This window comes from Mesocricetus auratus, unplaced genomic scaffold (genome assembly GCF_017639785.1).
Source record: "Mesocricetus auratus isolate SY011 unplaced genomic scaffold, BCM_Maur_2.0 Super-Scaffold_100010, whole genome shotgun sequence".
Taxonomy (NCBI): domain Eukaryota; kingdom Metazoa; phylum Chordata; class Mammalia; order Rodentia; family Cricetidae; genus Mesocricetus; species Mesocricetus auratus.
Window position 1 is genome coordinate 59,453,300 of NW_024429194.1, and position 21,162 is coordinate 59,474,461.

Here is a 21,162-nt window from a genome sequence, read left to right on the forward strand (position 1 = left end):
TATGAGATACATGATTTGAACAGTCCTGTTACCAAAATCATTTCAAACAAATTACAGATAGCGCTGTGTAATTCTACCAAAGAATTCTACACAATATCCCCCAGAAAAGGAGAGGATAGAATTGAAACAAAGACAGTAAAAAAGACAGAAAACATACAAACAAATGAAACGGAAAAAACGAGAGCGAGGGAGAAAAGGAGGCAGGAAGAGAGGCAGGGAGGGAGAGACCATCACTGGCCAATGCCCTTCTACATCCTTTGTGCCCTGACTGATATAGCATTGTGGTGACATGTCTACACCACTGGGGGGACTGGTTAAAAGACAGAAGGGATTTCTTTCCATTCTTTACAGTTGGGTATGTATATAAATTGTTTCAAAACAAAATGTTTCACTTTTCAAAAGTCTGAAAGTATAAAACAAAAACAAAAGCAATATCATTTTTTCCTGGAAAATTTGTAGTACATAATACAAAATTTGTTGTTTTATAGTCTGTGTGTTTGGATGTAGGCATTAATAAAAGTAATTTGAGGGTACAATGTGACATGTTTATAGTCCAATATTTAGATAGCTGAGGCAGGAGAACTGAAAATTTGAGGCCAACAAATTCAAGACAGTCTCCACATCAGAACAAAAGAAAATCAAAAGGCTTCAGTCCCCAAATTAGAGATGCAAATAAAATAGTAATTTTAGGAACTGGAGAGATGATTGAGTGGGTAGAGTGCTTGCAAGACACAGGAACTGAGGGCCTGCAGGGGGCTGCTAGCATCCAAGCAGAAGCTAGGAGGAGCAGAGCGCAGAGCGTGCTTGTCACCTCAGTTCTGGGGAGGCTCACACAGGAGAGTCCCTGGGAGCTGGGAAGTCAGTCTAGCCAAATTGGGGTGCTCCAGGTTCAGTAAAGACCCTCTCTCCAAAGTAAGGTGGACTTGAACCAGATTAGGTCAGCGAAAATCTTAGGAAGGGTTGGGAGGGGGCTCATGGAGCCCCATCCCTCTCTCCGGAACTTTTGGCTAATAGTGAGGGACTAATAGTTGTTTTACTCAGGAGTGCCAGCACATGCACATCCAGGCTGCATTAGATGGACTCAGTGGTTTTAAAAAGAGACAGACACGGAGAGAGGAGCAGGAAGAGCACACACACACACACACACACACACACACACACAGAGGAGCAGGCAGAGTACACACACACAGACACACACACACAGAGGGGGAGGGGCAGGCAGAGTACACACACACACACAGAGGGGGAGGGGCAGGCAGAGTACACACACACACACACACACACACACACAGGGGCAGGCAGAGTACGCATACACAGTTGAGGTGGGAAAGTAAGCTGGTGGGAGAAAGTAAGAAGGGAAGGACTGGTCATGCATTTGACCTGAAAACATTATACGCATGATTGAATATTAAGTCCATCATTTTCCAAGTGAAGTGGAGGGTGACAGAAGACACCCAGTGCTGATCTCTGGCTTCCAGAGACACACGCACACAGGTACACATCCATGCAACACACAAACACATGTACAATTAAAAACAAACAGTAATTCTGCAGACATACAGGATTGCTGATTAACTTTAGCAAAAAACGTTATGGAACTCTTTATTTTTAAAACTGAATAATATTTTTAAAATTTCACAACATTTCATGAAAATAAGATATGATAATTCATCCAGCTTGTATGTAAGAACATTTTACCTCCAAAGAAGGATCTCATAATGGACTTGTATTAAATTTCCTCCAGCAATGCTTCATGACATTGTTGATCCTCGTTAATCTTGGAAGCATTCTCATCAGTGTCAGGAAAACTACCCGACAGTAAGCACCTGTTGGAGGTGGACGGCATGGACCCTCCACAAAAATGATTAGCCAGACAGTTTTAAGCTTTTACTTTGGATGCTTGTCTCTTTGTTTTTGCTTTTTGAAGAAAAACATCAAGCACACACAAACTTTATACATCAGGAGTATCTTCACTTAACTTATTATATTAGACTCTCAGTTCTCTTCCTATTTTACACATGAGAAATGGAATATAATAATGTTATAATATAACGTTAATACCTGATGGAAGATAATGATTTCATAGAACAAATTTCAATAATGACTAATATTTCTAAGTGAAGGCATAAGTAAAATAATGGGCCACAGGTAAAACAGCATTATATTGCTCTTTAAGATCTCTTGGAGCAAGGAAGGCTCTTTTTGAGGTCAAAGGTTAGCAACACCATGGGGTCATGCCCACAAAGGGGTGTTATCAGAGTAAAGACACGAGCCTCACAAGCCATCCCAGGTATTTTCTCTAAGGGTCCCTGTGTTATGAGAGACCAAGAGCTTGAGGTCTTATTGTTCCATGAGCTTTATTTTGAGGGAATCTTGTCTAAACAATGTAATAATCATGCTGAGATGCATAGAATGGCTAAAACCAGGACACTGCCCATTCTGCATCATGTTGATATTAGATGGAAAGGCAGACAAAATGCAAAGTTGTTAAAAGAAATATGAATGAAATTCCTTGATTAGATCCAAGCCTCACTACTTCCAAGATATAAGGTGTTAGCCAACTTACTTCATGCCTCCAGTCTTAAAATCCCTCAACTATAATATGAACCCAAGAATATTATAATGTAATTTTATAATATTTTATAAAATAAATCTCCCATATTAAAACAATAACTTGAAGTATTAATAATTTCAGTTAATACAATTGATCTTTAAAGTTGTATGTAAACTGAATAATTACATAATCTTTTAAATATATTTTCTGAGAAGGCGAAGTGATAAGAATTAATTAAAGCATAATTAAATTACGAGGAGGTTATTGTAAATTCAAACACCTGCATGGTGTCCTGCTCTGTTCTAAGAAAATGTTATATACTTCAGTGCAAAAATACTTAATGAGACTCATTTCCCATTAGCTCCTTGATAGAAATTTTCAAGAATAAAATTCAAGTTACCAGATTAAAACTCATTTATATTCATGAATAAATCAAGAAAAATTAAAAAGTACATTAAAATTGCTCATCCAAGAACACTAATTTACAAACATATTTATAAGAATTTCACATGCATGACTTCTTCATAATATTTAAGTAACTTATCTTTAGAAATCAATGTGTGTAAATAAACTACATTATAAAACACTACAAGGTTAAATATTATTTCCTCAATTTTTAAAACACTTGGGCCTGGGAAGAAGAAATTAACTAAGCAATGCTATAATTGTAGTAACAGCTGCACAGCCAATATTTAATCACTATCCTGTGAGACGGTCAGTAGAGGAAGGCAGGATTAACATATTGCTTTAAAACATTCCAGTATGTTCTGCATCTGTTTACTGACAATAAAAGACACAGCTGTTCCAAACGATGCACACTAACAGGTGTAACGTGCTGGTCTGGCACTTTTCGCACAAGTTACCCCTCATTTCCTTTTGGAATACTCTAAAATTATCCTGTAAGCCACAGTACCAATACCATAAAGTGTTTCCATATTAATTTTGATTATTCTAGTCATTAGGAGATGCTTCTTTCTCTGTGAATTCAACAGCTTTTAAAACAAACACTACAGATCCTGAACTAATTATAATTACCCCAGATGTTTTCCATAAAAATGGTATCTTTAGCAAATGTTACATATCAAATTCACTGCAAAGAGTATCAAAATTATGAAGGAAGAACTGTATCAACTGCACTATGCTTAAATCAAAACTATGAGTAAACTTGAACTTGTAGTTTATTTTGCCAGAGTACTTCAGTTAATCTCCAGCTATACATATTTAAACCAAGGGACCATGAGGAAATTCAATAATAATAAGTTAGCAACAATCACTCACTCAAGCATGACAATAACCACATGTTGTGAACATCATATAAATGTTTTAAAGACACTGTTATGCATGATATATTAAAATCTGTTAAAATGATCTGAGCAAAAAAAAAGCAACTCCATTGTGTTCTAGTATGTAGTAAATGTAGATGACTATTTTTATTTATAAATTATAGCAGTGACATTATAAGTACAAACCAACGTCAATGAAAAGATTAAAGAACTGATGATAAACAGAAGGTGAAAATTTTAATTTGGTTCTTCTATTGACTTTTGACATATAAACTCTGGAGAGAAGATGCAGGAGCAAGTCACAGGAGTCGGAAACGCTCCAGTCGCCTTCTCTTCTTTTCCTATAGTTAAGACATTAGTCATGTTAGTTTTGAAAAAGGGTGTTACGTGGACATTTATAGGGTCCCTATACTATACATACTAGAAAAATATGCAATCTTTCAAAAACAAGTTTTTCTTAAGCAAAATTACACGAAGCATTCTGATTCCTACAGCAGCTGATGTATAAATGATATTTTTAAAGCCAGGGCTTCAGTAATGCCTAAACTTGCCTTGAGCTCACTATACAGCCAAGAATGACCTTGAACTTCTGATCCTCCTATCTCTACCTCCCCAGTTCTGGAATGACAGGCTGATGTGGACTGGGCCTAGGGCTCCTGCCTGCTATGAAAACAATTTCCCCTGAGCCACATCTCATCTTAAATTTAGATGAATGTAGTATTGCCAAAGCTGGTCAGGTTCTTCTGGAAGCCAATTATTATCAATGCAAACTCTTGCTTTTCTGTTTAAGGTATCCATTCGCATGTTTGTTTGGAGGAGAGTGAGTTCTGGAGACTAAACATGGCCTGGTGCATATCAGCCATACACACTCTACCACCGAGCATCACCAGCTCCTGATGCTTGATTTCTGAAAGGCAATATGAGGAGTTTTTAACATGGAAAAAAAGTCAAGAACAATAATATTGACTGTTTGTTTGAGACAGTTTTATTATGTAGCCTAGATGGCCTGGCAGTCCCTATGTAGGCCAGAATGGCTTTCCTCCTGCCTTAGCCTTACAAGTCCTGATATTACAAGTGTGTACCATGGTGCATGGCTTCTGAAAATGATCAGCTGCCTGAAATTCCATTAATAATGATGCAAAACAGTATCATGTGACCTTAGAAATAAGCCATAGATGATGTAAGTTGTCTGATGAACAAATTAAAGTAATATTATATAGTAACACAGAACTGTACGATACAAAATTCAGGAATTATACATACTTCAGAAATCCCTTGAAATTCACAAATTTAATTGCTATAGGTCATCAAAATACCTTCCTTTTATAATTTTTTATAACCATGTGCTAGAATGTTTATGAATAAAAACGTTTATGTTCATCCCCTTGGGAATGCCATCCTAAGCCCTTTCTGCCACCCACTGTTTCCCAGAGACTCTTGAGCCAGGCAACATGGTGAGTAAGAACCCCGCCCCTCCCCACTCCTCTCAGCCCCATCCTCCAGATTCTCCTCCCGATCTCTGCCTGCCACCTGCTGCCATTAGAAGACTTTGCAGCAGTACCATGCAGCTGGTCAGGAACCCTTGCTCCACCCCTCTTTGCTCTCTCTATCAGGATTCCATCCAGCCTAAGTACTGGGTATTCCTACGACTCATCTAATCACCATCTGGCCCTCTGAACCAAAAAGTCGTATCAAAAGACACAAGCCTCACTCTAACTCCAGAAGCCCAAGTCTAATAAAAACACACATAATGTAAAACTAAAACTAAAGCCAACTATGACTGTACATTGTTTCCTTAAACTACAAATTCCATAGTAATTGTCTCTATAAGAACAAGGCAAACAATTCGAAAGAACAATTATAAACTAGTTGAAACAGTTCAGAGAAATCAATCAGGACATGAATAAACATTTCAACAAACTTAAAGAAGAGATTAATAAACTCCTTATGGAAGCCCAAGAAAACAAACACCTGCAAGAAAGAATGAGGGTAAATCCATGATACTACCTTAGAATGAGAGAAAGGAAAAGAAGTATTCCAATACGATGGGATAAGGAAATAAGCAGATGTCACTACTTTAATATCTGACAAAACAGAATTCAAGCCAAGCTAATCAGAGGACATAAAGTTGCTTCACTCTAAACTTGGGCACACTCAATTTCAGAAAATAAATAATACTAGAATTAAGTCAATTAGTCCAACATGGTTATAGTAGATGACTTCAGTGCCCCACTTATGCCAAGACATAGGTCATCAATAGAAAAACAGAAACGCTGGAGTTAAGTGACACCATAGAGCAAATGGACTTAATGAACACCTATGGAACGTTCCACCCAAAGGCTACAGAAAACAATTTCCCTCAGCAGTCCATAAATTTACTTGAAAATAGAACACAAAGTATGACAAAAATAAATCCTCAACCAGTACAGGAAACATAAAAAACTTCCTGTATTCTAAGAGGAAACCAGACAATTCAAACTCAGAGATTTAACATACTTGCACTCTGGAGTATGAAAGGTTCAAGAAGTAAATAAGAATTCTTAGAATTGAATGAAAATGAAAACAAACAAATCAAAACCTAAGGGTCGTAATGAGAGCAGTGCTAAGAAAATTTATATCTGTAATTCTGCAACTGCCTATATTGCTAAAATCACAGATATCAAATTAATAACCTAATGGTGTACCTCAAGACATTGGAAAAAATCAAATCAAACTCAAAGTTACCAGATAGAAGAAATAACTAATATTAGGACAGAAATTAATGAATCAATTTTTAAACAATAAATGGAATCAATGAAATAATGAATTGGTTCTTTGAAAGGACAAAACTGATAAACAATTAGCCAAATTAACCAAAATAAAATGAGAAAAATCCAAATTAATAAGACTAGAGTTGAAACTGAATCATTACAATAGATACCTTAAAAATATGTATTTTCCAAATTTGAAATGTTAAAAAGGATGAACATGTTGAAGCACATGACCCACCAAAGTTAAACCAAGATGAAATAATTTAATATAACAAACCTAAAATAAACAACTAGACTGAATCAGTTATTAAAAAGTTCCTCAAACAGGTTGGATTCACTGTAGAATTCTATAAGACCTTTAGAGAAGAATTAAAAACCAATGCTTCTCAACTACATAAAAACAGCAAACAAGAAATGTTCCGAAATTTTTTCTATGAAGCATGCATTATAACGATAGCAAAACCAGAGACAGATATACAAAGAAGGAATTTATAGATCAATTTTCAGAATGAATGTATAAGCACTTGCAAACTAAATTCAAACACACATCAAAAATAATCTGTTAAGGCTAAGTTGACTTCAGTTCAAACATACAGGGAACAATTCAACATAAATTAATAAATATAATTAATCACATAAATGGCTCTGTGGACAGAAATCATGGTATCATTTCAATGTAGATGCAAAAAAGGCCTTTGACAAACCCAACATCACTCTGTAACAAAACCCTTAAGAGACCTGAAATGAAGGGACATATATGAATATAATAAGGGTGATATATGGCAAACACAAGCCAACATCACCCTAAATATTGAAAAACTTGAAGCAATACCATTAAAATCAGGAAGAAGAGAGGGACTCAATTTCCACTGTTCCTATTCTTTTTCAAAATAATGTTTGGAGCATTAGATGGAGAAATAAGGTCAAGGAAGGAAACTAAAAGGATAAAAATACAAAAAGAAAAAGTCAAATTATCCCCTATTACCGATGCTATTATCTGTAAAAGTTCCCAAAAGTTCCTAAAAAAATCTCCTGGCATAAAATGTCCAGGAAATATGAAATGTTATAGACAGACCACTTTTGTGGGGGGTTTCAAGACAGGCTTTCTCTGCATATCAGCCCTAGCTGCCCTGGAACTAGTGCTGTAAAGCAGGCTGGCCTTGAACGTATAGAGATCTGTCTGCCTCTATCTCCTGAGTGGTGGGATCAAAGGCATGTGCCACCAATGACTGACTGACAGACCACATTTAAGAATAATAGGAATGGGGCTGCATTTAAAAATAATAGGAATAGGGGCTGGAGAGATGGCTCAGCAGTTAAGAACACTCACTGCTCTTCCACAGGTCCTGAGTTCAATTCCCAGCAACCACGTGGTGGCTCACAACCATCTATAGTGGAATCTGATTCCCCCTTCTGTCATAAACTTGTAAATGCAGATAGAGCACTCATAAATAAGCAAACAAAAAATACTCTTAGAAAGTCCTTTTTAAAAAAAGAATAATAGGAATAGAGGAAGGAGAAGAAACACAGGTCAAAGGCACAGAAAATATTTTAAACAATATCATAGAAGAAAATTTTCCTAATCTAAAGAAAAAGATGTCTATCAAAGTACAAGAAGTGCCGGGCGGTGGTGGCACACGCCTTTAATCCCAGCACTCGGGAGGCAGAGGCAGGCGGATCTCTGTGAGTTCGAGGCTGGGCTGGACCGATAGCCTCCAAAACAATACAGAGAAACCCTGTCTCATAAAAACCAAAAAAAAAAAAAAAAGTACAAGAAGCAGCCAGGGGATGATGGTGTGTACCTCTAATCCCAGCACTCTGGAGGCAGAGACAGGTGGAGCTACCTGAGTTCAAGACCAGCCTGGTCTACAAAGTGAGTTCCAGGACAGCCAGTTTCTCTGGCTGGTTTGTTATACAGAGAAACTCTGTCTGGAAAAGCCAAAGTACAAGAAACATACAAAGCACTGAAGAGACTATACTAGAAACGGAATTCCCTTGGCAACTAATAATCAGACCACTAAATGTACAGAAAAAAGAATATTAAAAGCTTCAATGGAAAAATAGCAAGTAACATATAAAGACAGATCTATTAGGATGAGACATGGCTTCTCAGTGGAGATCCTAAAAGCCAGAGGGCCTTACAGACATGTTACAGATGCTAAGAGATCACAGATGACAGCCAGACTATTATGCCCAGCAAAACTTGCAATCACAATAGGTGAAGAAAATGAGATATTCCATGACAAAACAAAATATAAGCTCCATCTATAAATCCAGCCCTATAGAGGATGCTAGACGAAAGAATTCAACCTAAAGAGATTAACTACATCCAAGAAAACAGAAGGAATAATCCCAGAGCAATGAATAAAAAGAGAAACAAAGAGAGAGAGAGAGAGAGAGAGAGAGAGAGAGAGAGAGAGAGAGAGAGAGAGAGAGGGAGAGAGAATAATAGGAATTAACAAACACCACTCATTGTAGCGGCATCTTGCTGGTGTTATGACAGAAGAAAACAAAAATCATAGGAACTATTATTGCAATACTCTGTTATCTCTCAAAAAAATCCCAATTTTCCTCATACTAATTTTCATTCTTACTGATATTTTTCCTAGTATGCATACCTATAAAATTTAAACTTTCTGTGTTGGTATTAATGTTTAACTATTCCACAGTGAACAATAAAATTTCCTAACAGTGATCTTTGAAGTCTCCAGAAAGAAGATGAGGCCCCACAATATTGGTTCCACTTGATTCAACATGATGTCTTTGAACTAGTAAACACCACTCAAGGATCAGTTTTGGACTAAAACTGCTCTACAATTTCAAGTTAGTTAGCTGAGATGGTCGGTCAGATACTATAGGCCTTAGCCAAAGTTGGTTGCCTGGACATTACTGTGAGACCTTGGTACCTGCTGTTTCTGTCATTTCTTGCACCTTTAGGAAGTCACCTACTTGCACTTCCTGCTCACCCGAATAATGTTATTGTCCTTCTCAGGTCTTTGATGAGGTTAAAGACTAGACAGTCACAGCTAATGTCCTCTCTTATCTTAGCTAGAATGCATTAGTTACAAGACTTAGACTTTCCAGAATAGGACAGCTATTGGAGTAATCTCTGCTATATGCCATTACCCTGGGACCGGACATCTAGCACATGTTTCCTGCTTCATGTTACTCTTGCTGGTTGTAGGTCTAAATTTATGAATGTTTTTATCTTTCCTTCTCCTGGACTATAGTTGATATTTGTTATCATTTTACATAATTCTTGTATCAGGCTTAAAATCCTATTATTTAGACAAAAAGGGGAAATGTAGTGGAATCTTTCTTTGCCAGGGAACTTGTGGTAATGACCACGCCCTATGGGTGTGACTTCAGGTGTTTAGACTGACCCTTTATAAGGTAGAGGAGGGGCTGACTCACTCTCTTGGGTTGTGATCAGAACATCCGAAGGGCAGAGACCTCATCTTCTGGAGCAGGGAGACCTCTGTGGTTATTTACTATTATTTGTGTAAGTGCTTATTTATAAATACTTATTATACTTATTATACTTATTTATAAATACTTATTTATCATTTATCTTGGGTCTGGTGAACTCTTTAAACCTTGCCTTCAACTCACTGATATCTCTCAACATTAATTATCTAAATTTCCCAATAAAAAGACACAGAGTAACAGATTAGATTAAGAAATGGGATCCATCCTTCTGCTGCATTCAAGAAACACACTATAACATTAGGAATAGACATCACGTAGGATAAAAGAATGGAAAAAGACATTCCAAATGAATGGACCTAAGAAGCAAGCTGATGTGAGTCATTTTGTTAGCTGAAAAAATAGCCTACAAGTGAAAATTAATCAAAAGAGATAGGGAAGAACACTATATACTCATCCAAGGAAAACTCACCAAAAGGACATTTCAGTTCTTATCATCTATTCCACAAACACAAGAGTACCCAAGTTCATAAAAGAAATAATGCTACAGCTTAAGTCACATATTGATCATCACATACTCATAGTGAGAGACTTCAATAGCCCATTCTCACAGATGGCCAGGTCATCCAGCCACATCCTAACAGAAATGGTGAAGCCAAATGACATTATAAACCAAATGGACCTAACAGATAGCTATAGAACAACACATCCAAACATAAAAGAATATACCTTCTTCTCAGCATGTCATGGAATTTTGTTCAAAATTGACTACTTACTCAGACTCAAAGCAAGTCTCAGCAGATGCAAGAAATTTGAAATAACACCCTGCATCCTATCAGACTACTACAGATTCAAGCTGGATATCAACAACAACAGAAACAACAGAAAGATTACAAACACATGGAAACTGAACATGAACCACTGAATGAAAAATTGGTCAAGAGAAAAATCAAGAAAGAAATTAAAGACTTTCTAGAACTTAATGAAAATAAATACGAAATGTGCCCATACTTTTGGAATACAATAAGGTTCTCAGAAGCAAGTTCATATCACTAAATGTCTACATTTGTTTTTAAAAAGGAGAAATCTTATACCAGTAACTTAACAGAACACCTGAAAGCTATAGAGCAAAAATAAGCAAACACACCAAAAGATAAATGCCAAGAAATTAACTAAGGGCTAAAATTATATACATATATACATGTGTGTATACATATAATGTATACATAAATATCACAACGACAAAAATAAAAAACTCAATGAAACAGGGTTGGTTCTTTAATAAAATCAATTAAGATTGACAAACCCATATTCAAATTAACTAAAAGGTAGAGAGAGAATATCCAAGTTCAGAAAATTAGAAGTGAAAGTGGTGACATACAACATATACTAAGGAAATTCAGAAAATCATAAAGATAAGCTTTAAAATGGCCCATGGCTTTAATCCCCACACTCAGGAGGCAGAGGCAGGCAGATCTCTGTGAGTTTGAGGTCAGCCTGGTCTACAAGAGCTAGTTCCAGGACAGTCTCCAAAGCCACAGAGAAACCCTGTTTTGAAAACAAAAACAAAAACAAACCTATACTTATAAAATTAAATAAGCAACTTAAACAGACCTACAACCCCTAATGAAATAGAAGCAGTCATTAAAAGCTCCCTACCCTCACCAAAAAAAGATCTCAGGGCCGAAGTATTTTAGTGTAAACTTTGAACAAGAGTTAATGCCAGTATTCCACAAATTATTCCACAAAACAGAAACAGAAGGAAACCTACCCAACTCATTTTATGAGGCCAGTTACTCTGACACCCAAACCACATAAAAACCTAACAAAGAAGAGAATTATAGAGCAACTTGCCTCATAAATATAGATGCAAAAGTTCTCAAAAGATAGTGGCAAACTGAATCAAGAAGAATACATCAAAAAGATCATCCACCATGATCAGACATGCTTCATCCCAGAGATGCAGGGATGGTCCAACATACACGCATTACCAAATGTAATCCACTATATAAAACAGACTGAAAGATAAAATCTACATGATTATCTTATTAGATGAAGAATTTGACAAAATTCAATACGCCTTCATAATAAAATCCCTGGAGAGATATAAGGGGCATACCTAAACATAGTAAAGGCAATTTACAGGAAGCCCATAGACAACACCTACTTAAATGGAAACTCAAAGCAATTTCACTAAAATCAGGAACAAGACAAGGTTGTCCACTCTCTCCATATTTACCAGTATAGTATTTGATGCTAATTCAGAGCAATAAGACAATGAAGAAAATAAATGGAACACAGATTGGAAAGGAAGAAGCTAAAGTATCTTTATTTGCAGGTTATATATATATGACCCTAAGAACATCACCGGGAAATTTCTACAGCTGCTAAAAGTATCAGAACACAAAATTAACATGTAAAACCCAGCAGCCCTCCATCATACAAATAATAAACATACTACTAAAGAAATCAGGGAAGCAAAACCCTTCACAATAGCCTCAAATAATATCAAATATCTTGGGTCAACTCTGGCCAAGTAAGTGAAAGACTTGTATGACAAAAAAAATCTTTAAGACATTGAAGAAAGGAACTGAAGAAAATAACAGAAGATGTAAAGACTTCCCATCTTCCAAATGCAATTTACAGATTCAATACAACACTCATAAAAATTCCACACAATTCTTCACAGAAAGCTTCATATGTGTATTAGTCAGGGTTTTCCAGAGCAACAAAACTTGAGAATGACTACATGTATATCTAACTAACTAACTATATGTACGAATGTATGTATGTATGTATGTGTGTGTGTATGTATGTATGTATATATATTTAGAATGATTTACTTGCCGCTCGGTTCAGCGAATCCAACAATGGCTGGTTGTGAACAGCAAGTTCAAGAATTCCGTAATTGCTCAGTCCATGGAGCTGGATGTCTCATCTGGTAATCCTGAAGAAATAGGCTCTAATGACAGTGAAGGAATGGACTTGCTAGCAAGGTGAGGGCAAGCAGACAAAGATCAAACTCTTCCTTCTACCATGTCCTTATGAAGGCTTCCAGCAGAAAGTGTGGCTCAGATTAGCTCTGGATTAAAAATGTGTCTGTTCTGAGCTCCAAAACATCTGTGTTACAAGGAGTCTTCCCACCTCAAAATTCTAGATCAGAAGTGGCTCTTCCTATCTTCCTTGATCTTAAACCAAACAGAAATCACTCATATGTGTGCCCTTCATTTTGGGGTTTTAGTTCCAGTTGTAGTCAAGTTGACAACTAAGAATAGCTATCACAAGTCAACCCTTTGTCAACTTGACACACAATCATATCTCCTTATATTGTAATCAATTTCCAAATAAAGACAATACCAGGCCATAATAATACCTAAATATGATATGAACTATCCTACATATAAACCTAATGTTATACAACTGTCCTTCATACAACTATAAATGCATTATAAATTTAGAATAAGTGGCAATGTCTCTTGAGGGATATTCTTTTAGTATCTCAAATTTAAGTATGATAACCAATGATATTCTCCAGTTGATGTTACATAAAATGATAAATTGAGGAAAGAAACCCAAATATTTGTAAAAACACACTCAATGAATTATGACATAAACACCCATGTCAATTACAATCCTCATTTTTTTAACTGGTCATGTGGACTTAGCTGGTATGTATAATTACCTTCCTCTATTACCCATTCTGTCTTTCTTCCCTATCAGCAAGCAACTCAGCAGATCTTGGCTCTTTTCTAGGAGGAGTGACCATACCCTCATTCCTGAAAAACCTGTGCTCTTTGTCACTCAGCATCAATTAGGCTGTTTTGATGTTGTGAGACATTCACCAGAGAAGACTTCTTGGTCATGGGTTTAAGCCAATAGTGAGTCTGTACTTGAACTTGATAGATTAGGCCTTTGCTTTAGTTTTGGCAAATGGTGCTGTCTACATGCTGGGTTTTATAGCCTGAATGATATTTTCACCATGGAGTAAGTGGTATTAAGGTCCCAGGGCCTACTAATGTCTGGGACCCTATCATAGTACTTTGCCATTAACTTTACTCCCACCAAGAGATGCCTTAAAGGACCTGCACTCCAGATATAGCTTTACCTCCAATGTCAAGAAGCAATACAGTTTCCCCATGGTAATCTGGATCAATCACATTTCCTAACAGTTATTCTTTTCATAGCCTATTGGCTTAAGGGTACTAGAAACCCAAAGTGGCCAGGGGAAGTCTGAACTTCAAGTTCAATAGCATGTTTGTTGTGGATCCTGGCATGAGAACTCCCCACTTGTGAACTAAAATTTCTATGACAGCAGAACTTAAGGTCATAGGAATGGAAGTAAAAATTTTCCTAGTTGGTCACTAGGGATAATAGTGAATGAAATTATTTCCTTTTCCACCCCGATTCCTGGAACTATAGATCCTAGCTATGGGAGAAACAGTATATATATTGGATGCCCATTAAAAACGCATACTGCCTTCTGGAGAACTCTGACTCAGAACATTGTGCTGCTGCTACCCAATTGGCATTGTAACTGTGTCTTCAAATGCCATTTCACCTTTCTATCAGGCCAGATGCTTCAGCGTGTTGGGGAACATGGTAAGACCAGCGGATTCTATAACTGTGGGTCCACTGGTGCACTTTTCTGCCTGTGAAGTGAGTTCCTTGGTCAGAAGCAATACTGTGATGGCAGAGTCTACAGAATGCCTTATATTCACTTGGTCCAATCAGCACAAGGTCATTAATATAGTGCATCAATGTGGTATTCTGCAGAAGAGACAGAATTTTATGGTGGCATGATTCCTATGGACCTTTGGTACTGGATAATCAATCACAGTGTTTCCAGACATGAAATAGATAAGAAGCCTACTGACTTTCTGTTTAATTTGTATAAATAAGAAAATTCTCAAACAAATGAAAGAAAGGCTGTATTGGATCATGGCAAAAGGAAATATCAACCAGTGAATCAATTTCAAGACTTGAGCCAGTATGCAGACCTAGAATCTCATGAATGAGTAGATTCATTCCTCAGGTTCCTCTAAGGAAGGACTTTGATAAGATACCTGGGAGTTTTACTATTAGCTTTCTCCAGTTCTTCCCCAGAGGGACCTATAGACAAGAATAAATGTACACTGGGGGAAAGGAAACAATCACACTTTCTAGAGTCTACTGGATACTGGCTCTGAATTGATGCTGACTCCAGGAGGCTCCAAGAAACATTTTGGTCCTTCAGTTCAAGTAAGGGCTTATGGGGGTTAGGTAATAAATGGAGTTTTGGCTGAAGTCTGACTCATAGTAAGTCCAGTGGGTCCCCAGACTTATCCTATGGTTACTTCTCCTGTCCTTAGCCTAGTCTGGTTATAGGTCTAGAGGCAACCAACTCTTGGTGGACCCTGAGGGCCATCAGCATTGTTTTGCCTGACATTTCCTTCAGAGAAATTCACTGCTGGTTTGTTTAACAGACATTGAAGGGTTCATTTCCTCAGTCAAAGGCGTAATAGGCAATACGTGAAGAGCAGTGATCAATAATTAGAGAACAAACCTTCTAATGTGGAAAGCAATTAAGAAAAACAATTGATGTTGACCTCTGGCCTCTACATACAAGTCACGCACATGGATGCTCATCATCACACAATAATGAACACATGCCCACACATGAACATATATACATATAAACACATACATAAAGACATAAAGAATTTTGTGATATTATGAACCCTATATAAAAACCCGCAAAGAAATAGCAATATTTAATTATGATATGAGGCTGCAACCATGACCTCTAACTGCTTTATGATTTTCCAAAACATACTTCCTGTTCCTAAAGGTGGTCTTTAGGAATTAAGATGCTAAAACCATAATGATTTTATGCAACCTTAGCTCTTAATGTTTGCTCTAAAGTAACTTACAATGCTTTTTCATGTCTATGTGTGTATAAATTTAGCAATTCACTATACAAATTAACTATTTTATAATATAATTTAATTTAGTTGGCAATTTTTATAATTACAAAGGCAAAATACTTGACTCATCAATTTCAAATGATAAATTACTGAATTAAGAAGATTTATATTATTATTGTTCTATTCAGAATACGTAAAATATAGAATATCTTAAAGACAGAAAACTAATCTAATCATAAACCAAACAAATATAGATTTTATTATACTTAACCTTCCCTACGCAAATCATTTTTATAACTTAAAACAGCCTAGATTTTTCTAATGTAAATTTACCACTATGGGACCAATAGCTATTCATCAAAGGAATGTCATCATGGAAAAAATATACTAATACTCACTAATTAAAATACCAATTCTATTTTGCATATTAAATATTATGGCTTACCATATCGGCATTTTCTTTGCCTAAAATACAAAAATTCACAAATCTTAAAACAAAAACCATGAAAAGCTATAGCTACAATAATTTTTAAAATGTATATATAACATAAAATGATACAAACTAGTTATCAAAAACATAAAACTTGTAAATAAGAAAAAGTTTAGATAGTTATGCAAATATAGTTCATTTTGGGGCACCTTAAAATAGACTGCTACAGTGGATGACCAGTAGCAGTGGGAAGCTATGTAGTTTGGGGCCTACCCAGATTCATGAGACTCAATGGAAGCGGTTCTAAGAGGCAGTTTCATAGCACTGAGTGCCTACATAAAAAAGGGAGAGATCTTACATTTGTGACTTAATGGAACACCAAAAGGTCTAGAACAAAAAGGAAAAATTATGCCCAAAAGGAGTAGGTGGCAAGAAATAATCAAACTCAGGTTTGAAATAAAAAAAAATACAAAGAAGCCAGAAATACACAAATGGTGCTGGTCAACCTGATGGAATGCAAATAGAGCCATACTTATCACTCAGCACAAAATTCAACTACATGGATCAAAGACCTCAACATAAGGCCAGACACACTGAACCTGATAGAAGAGAAAGTGGGGGAATAGCCTTGAACTCATTGACACAGGAAAAGACTTTCTGAACAGCACATCATTAACATAGGCACCAAGATCAATAATTAATAAATGGGACCTCATGAAACTGAAAAGCTTCTGTATGGCAAAGGACACTATCATTTGGACAAAGTAGCAGCCTACAGAATGGGAAAAGACTTTTACTAACTATACATCTGATAGGAGTAATATCTAAAATATATAAAGAGCACCAAGTCCTAGGCATCAAGAAAGCAAACAACTCAATTCAAAATGGGCTATAGATCTAAACAGAGAATTCCCAAAAGAGGAAACACAAATGACTGAGAAGGATTAAAGTCATCATTCTTAGCCATCAGGGAAATGCAAATTAAAACTATTTTGAGTTTTTGTTTTATCCCAGTCAAAATGAAGAAGATTGATTTTTAAAAAAATGACAGCACAGGCTTGTGAAGATGCAGGGAAAGGGGAACACTCATCCATTGCTGGTGGGAGTGCAAACTTGTGCAGTCACATTGGAAATCAGTGTGGTGGTCCTCAGGAAATTGGAAATACATCTACCTGAAGATCCAACTATACCACTCTAGGGCACATGTCCAAAGGACTCTATACACTGTTGTGGAGATGTTTACTCGATCATGTTCATTTATGCTCTATTCAAAATAGCCACAAATTGGAAACAGATTAGATGTCCATCAACAGATGAATGGATAAGGAGAACATGGTACATTTATACAATGGAAAAAGACTCAACTGTTAAAAATAAAATCATGAAATTCACAGGTAAATGAATGGAACTGGAAAAAATCATTCTTAGTGAGATAATCTAGACCCCAAAGGACAAAAATGGTATATTTTCACTTATATTTGGTTGCTAGCTCTTAAATTTTCAATAAGCAGGCTACAATGCATATAACCAAAGAGGTTATGTATAGAGTAAGAGACTGGGGGAAGACTCTTATAAAGGATACATATAGTAGATAGTTAGGAATGAATGGGCCAGAACTAGAACAGGATAGTAAATCAGGGACAGGGAGAAAAGAGTTGGTTGGGGAAGGAAAACGACAAGGGACAACTAAAACTAAATATTGTTTGAGGGGTTGGATATAGTAAAATACCTACTATAGTAAAAACTTCCTAACATATATACACATATGAAGGTGAATTTAATGGAATTGACAAATAATGGGGGAGATGGAGCTCCAGCTAGACATCTCTTGTCACCAAAGTAAGATTCCAATTCCAGGAATGGATTATATCTAAATAGGTTTGGCCAAAAAGCCCCTGTAGGAATCCACAAAAAACCTAGTCAATTGCCATGGCTATTGGTTGGTATCCAGAAACTGATGGTAAGACCCCATTGCTAAAAACATCACTTATATAAACCATTGAGCATGGAGAAGTTGAGCTGATGCCCACACAGAGACATCATTCGGAGCTTATATCACAACAATAGAAATAACAGGAACAATTCAAATAATCAAGGAATCTAATAGCTGCTTCTTTAAGAAGATAAATAAGAAGATAAATAAGATTGTCAGAGCCAAAAGAGAAAAGGAGAGGACCCAGAATGACAGAGTCTGAAACGAAGAAGAAGCATTGTATAGCAGAAGCCAAAGACATTCAGAATATTATAGTGTCTATTTATAAAACCCGCCCTCCACAAAGCTAGAGAACAAAAAATGAACTAAACCCCAAAACAAGGTCAAGATGTCAACAGCTTCAACAGACACTAATAATGAGGACGACCAGAGCTCCACAGAAGCCCCTGCTCTGCTATAGGCCATGCTAGTACTTGAAACCAGTAGCTCCATGCCCTGCCTGAGGCCACACTGGTACACAGAACCTCAGGACCCCTGAGGATCTACCAGTCACCAGAACCACAGGTCACTCATGACAGAAGACCAGAGAGGTAACAGAAACTAAGGAACAAAACACCAATCCAAAAAAGATACACTCAAAAATTGGCACCTAAATCTATAATTACCCCTAAATCTTAGATGCCTGGAGGCCAACATAAAAACACAATAATAGCCATGGCAATATGTCACTATAAGAGCCCAGCTATCTGTCTTACTACAGCAATCCCTGCATATTCCAACATAGCTGAAGCAAAAGAAAACAACCTGAAAAACAACTTTATGAAGATAGTAGAGAGCCTTAGAGAGGAAATTAATAAGTCCCTTAAAAGAAAGCCAAGAAAAAACAAACAGGTGAAGGAAATGAATGAAACTGTTCAAGACTTTCAAATGGATATATAGAAGCAATAAAGAACACAAACTGAGGGGATTTGAAAAGATGGAAAACCTAGGTAAATGACCAGGAACTACAGATGCAAGTATCACCAATAGAATACAAGAGATGGAAGAGAGAATCTCAGGCATAGAAAATACAAAGAAGAAATAGGAAAAATCGATCAAAGAAAATGTTAAATCTAAAAAAAATTCTAACACAAAATATCCAGGAGATCTGGGAAACTGTGAAAAGACCAAACTGAAGAATAATCGAAATAAGAGAAGTATCTAAGCTCAAAGACATAGAAAATATTTTTAACAAACTCATAGAAGCCAATTTTCTGAACCTTAAGAAAGACATACCTAAAAAAGCACTAGAAGCTTACAGAACACCAAAAATATTGGACCAGAAAAGAAAAGTGCCCCTGCCACATAATAATCAAAACATTAAACATACAGAATAAGCAAAGAATATTAAAAGCTGCAAGGTAAAAAGGCCAGGCAACATATAAAGGTAGACCTATTAGAATTACACCTGACTTGTCAGTGGACATTATAAAAGCCAAAAGGGCATGGACAGACGTCATGAAGGCTCTCCGAGACCACAGCTTCCAGTGAAGACTACAATATTATAGTGTCTATTTATAAAACCCAGCAGACGGAGAAAACAATATATTACATGACAAAGTCAAGTTTAAATACTATCTATCCAAAGTCCAGCCCTACAGAAGGTACTAGAAGAAAAACTCTATCCCAAAGAAGCTAACTACATTCATGAAAACACAGTAAATAATCTCACACCAGCAAACCCAAAAGACAGGAAAACACACACACAAACATACAACTACCACCAACAACAAAATAGCAGGAATGAACAATTATTAGTCATTAACATCTCTAAATATCAACACACTCAATTCACCAATAAAAAGACACAGGGTAACAGAACAGATGTGAAAACAGGATCCATCATTATGCTGCATACAAGAAACACACCTCAACATCAAAGACAGACACTAACTCAGAGTAAAGAGTTGGTATCAGATTTTTCCAAGCAAATAGACACAAGAAGCAAGCAGGGATAGCCATTCTAAAATAATACAATAGACTTCCAAGCAAAATTAATCAAAAGATGGGGAAGGACACCATACTCATCAAAGGAAAAATCCAACAAGATGATATCTTAATTCATAATATCTATGCCACAAGCACAAGGGTGCCCACATTTGTAAAAGAAACTACTGAAGTTTAACCCCTCACCAAAGGATTAAATTGCTCAACTGCTTAAACCACACATTGAATTCCACACTGTAATAGTGGGAGACTTCAATATCCCACTCTCACTAATGGATAGACCATCCAGATCAAAACTTAACAGAGTTCTTTGAGAAAATCAGTGAGAGCCTGGACTCTTGTGGGAGGGCCTAGGCCCTGCCCTGGATGAAATGAAAGACTCTGGAGATCCACCTTGAAGGGCCTCATCCTCCCTGGAGATCGGAGTGGAGATTAGGTGGCAGGCTGGGGGGCCTGGTGGGGAAGGGGGAGGAGAAGGAGCTGGGATTGACATGTGAAACAAGCTTGTTTCTAACTTAAATTTTAAAAAAGGAAAAAATTAAAAATTAAAAAGTACTTGCAAACTAAATTCAAGAACACCTCAAAAAGATCATCTTCCATGATCAAGTAGGCTTCATCCCAGAGATGCAGGGATGGTTCAACATATAAAAATCCAGATCTTCAGATATAGTACAGAGCTACAAAATAAAAACAATATGATATTGGCATAAAAACAGACATGTAGATCAGTGGAACAAAATTGAAGACCCAAACACGAGTACATGCAACTTCAACCACTTAACATTTGATAAAGATGCCAAAAGCATAAGCTTGAGGGGAAAAAGCACTTTCAACAAATGCTTCTGGGAAATGGGATGTCCATCCAGAAGAATGAAATTAGACCCATATCTGTCTCCT

At 36.6% G+C, this 21,162-nt stretch overlaps 1 protein-coding gene across 5 annotated transcripts in view; it reads right to left on the reverse strand.

The window, feature by feature from the left end:
* Positions 1-3,960: 3,960 nt before the first annotated feature.
* The window catches only part of LOC121142646, a 36,522-nt gene continuing 19,320 nt past the window's right edge, over positions 3,961-21,162 (reverse strand). For 2 of the 5 annotated variants that reach the window (XM_040752777.1, XM_040752776.1), the window contains exons 8-10: positions 16,362-16,381; positions 14,572-14,780; positions 3,961-4,178 (exon numbers count right to left, since the gene is read on the reverse strand). In XM_040752777.1, the coding sequence (XP_040608711.1) occupies positions 4,010-4,178; positions 14,572-14,780; positions 16,362-16,381 (398 nt within the window). In that variant the 3' untranslated portion in view covers positions 3,961-4,009. Of the gene's footprint in view, positions 4,179-12,891; positions 12,976-14,571; positions 14,781-16,361; positions 16,382-21,162 lie in introns of those variants that run through there. The other 3 variants (XM_040752778.1, XM_040752780.1, XM_040752779.1) reach the window with 2 other exon arrangements.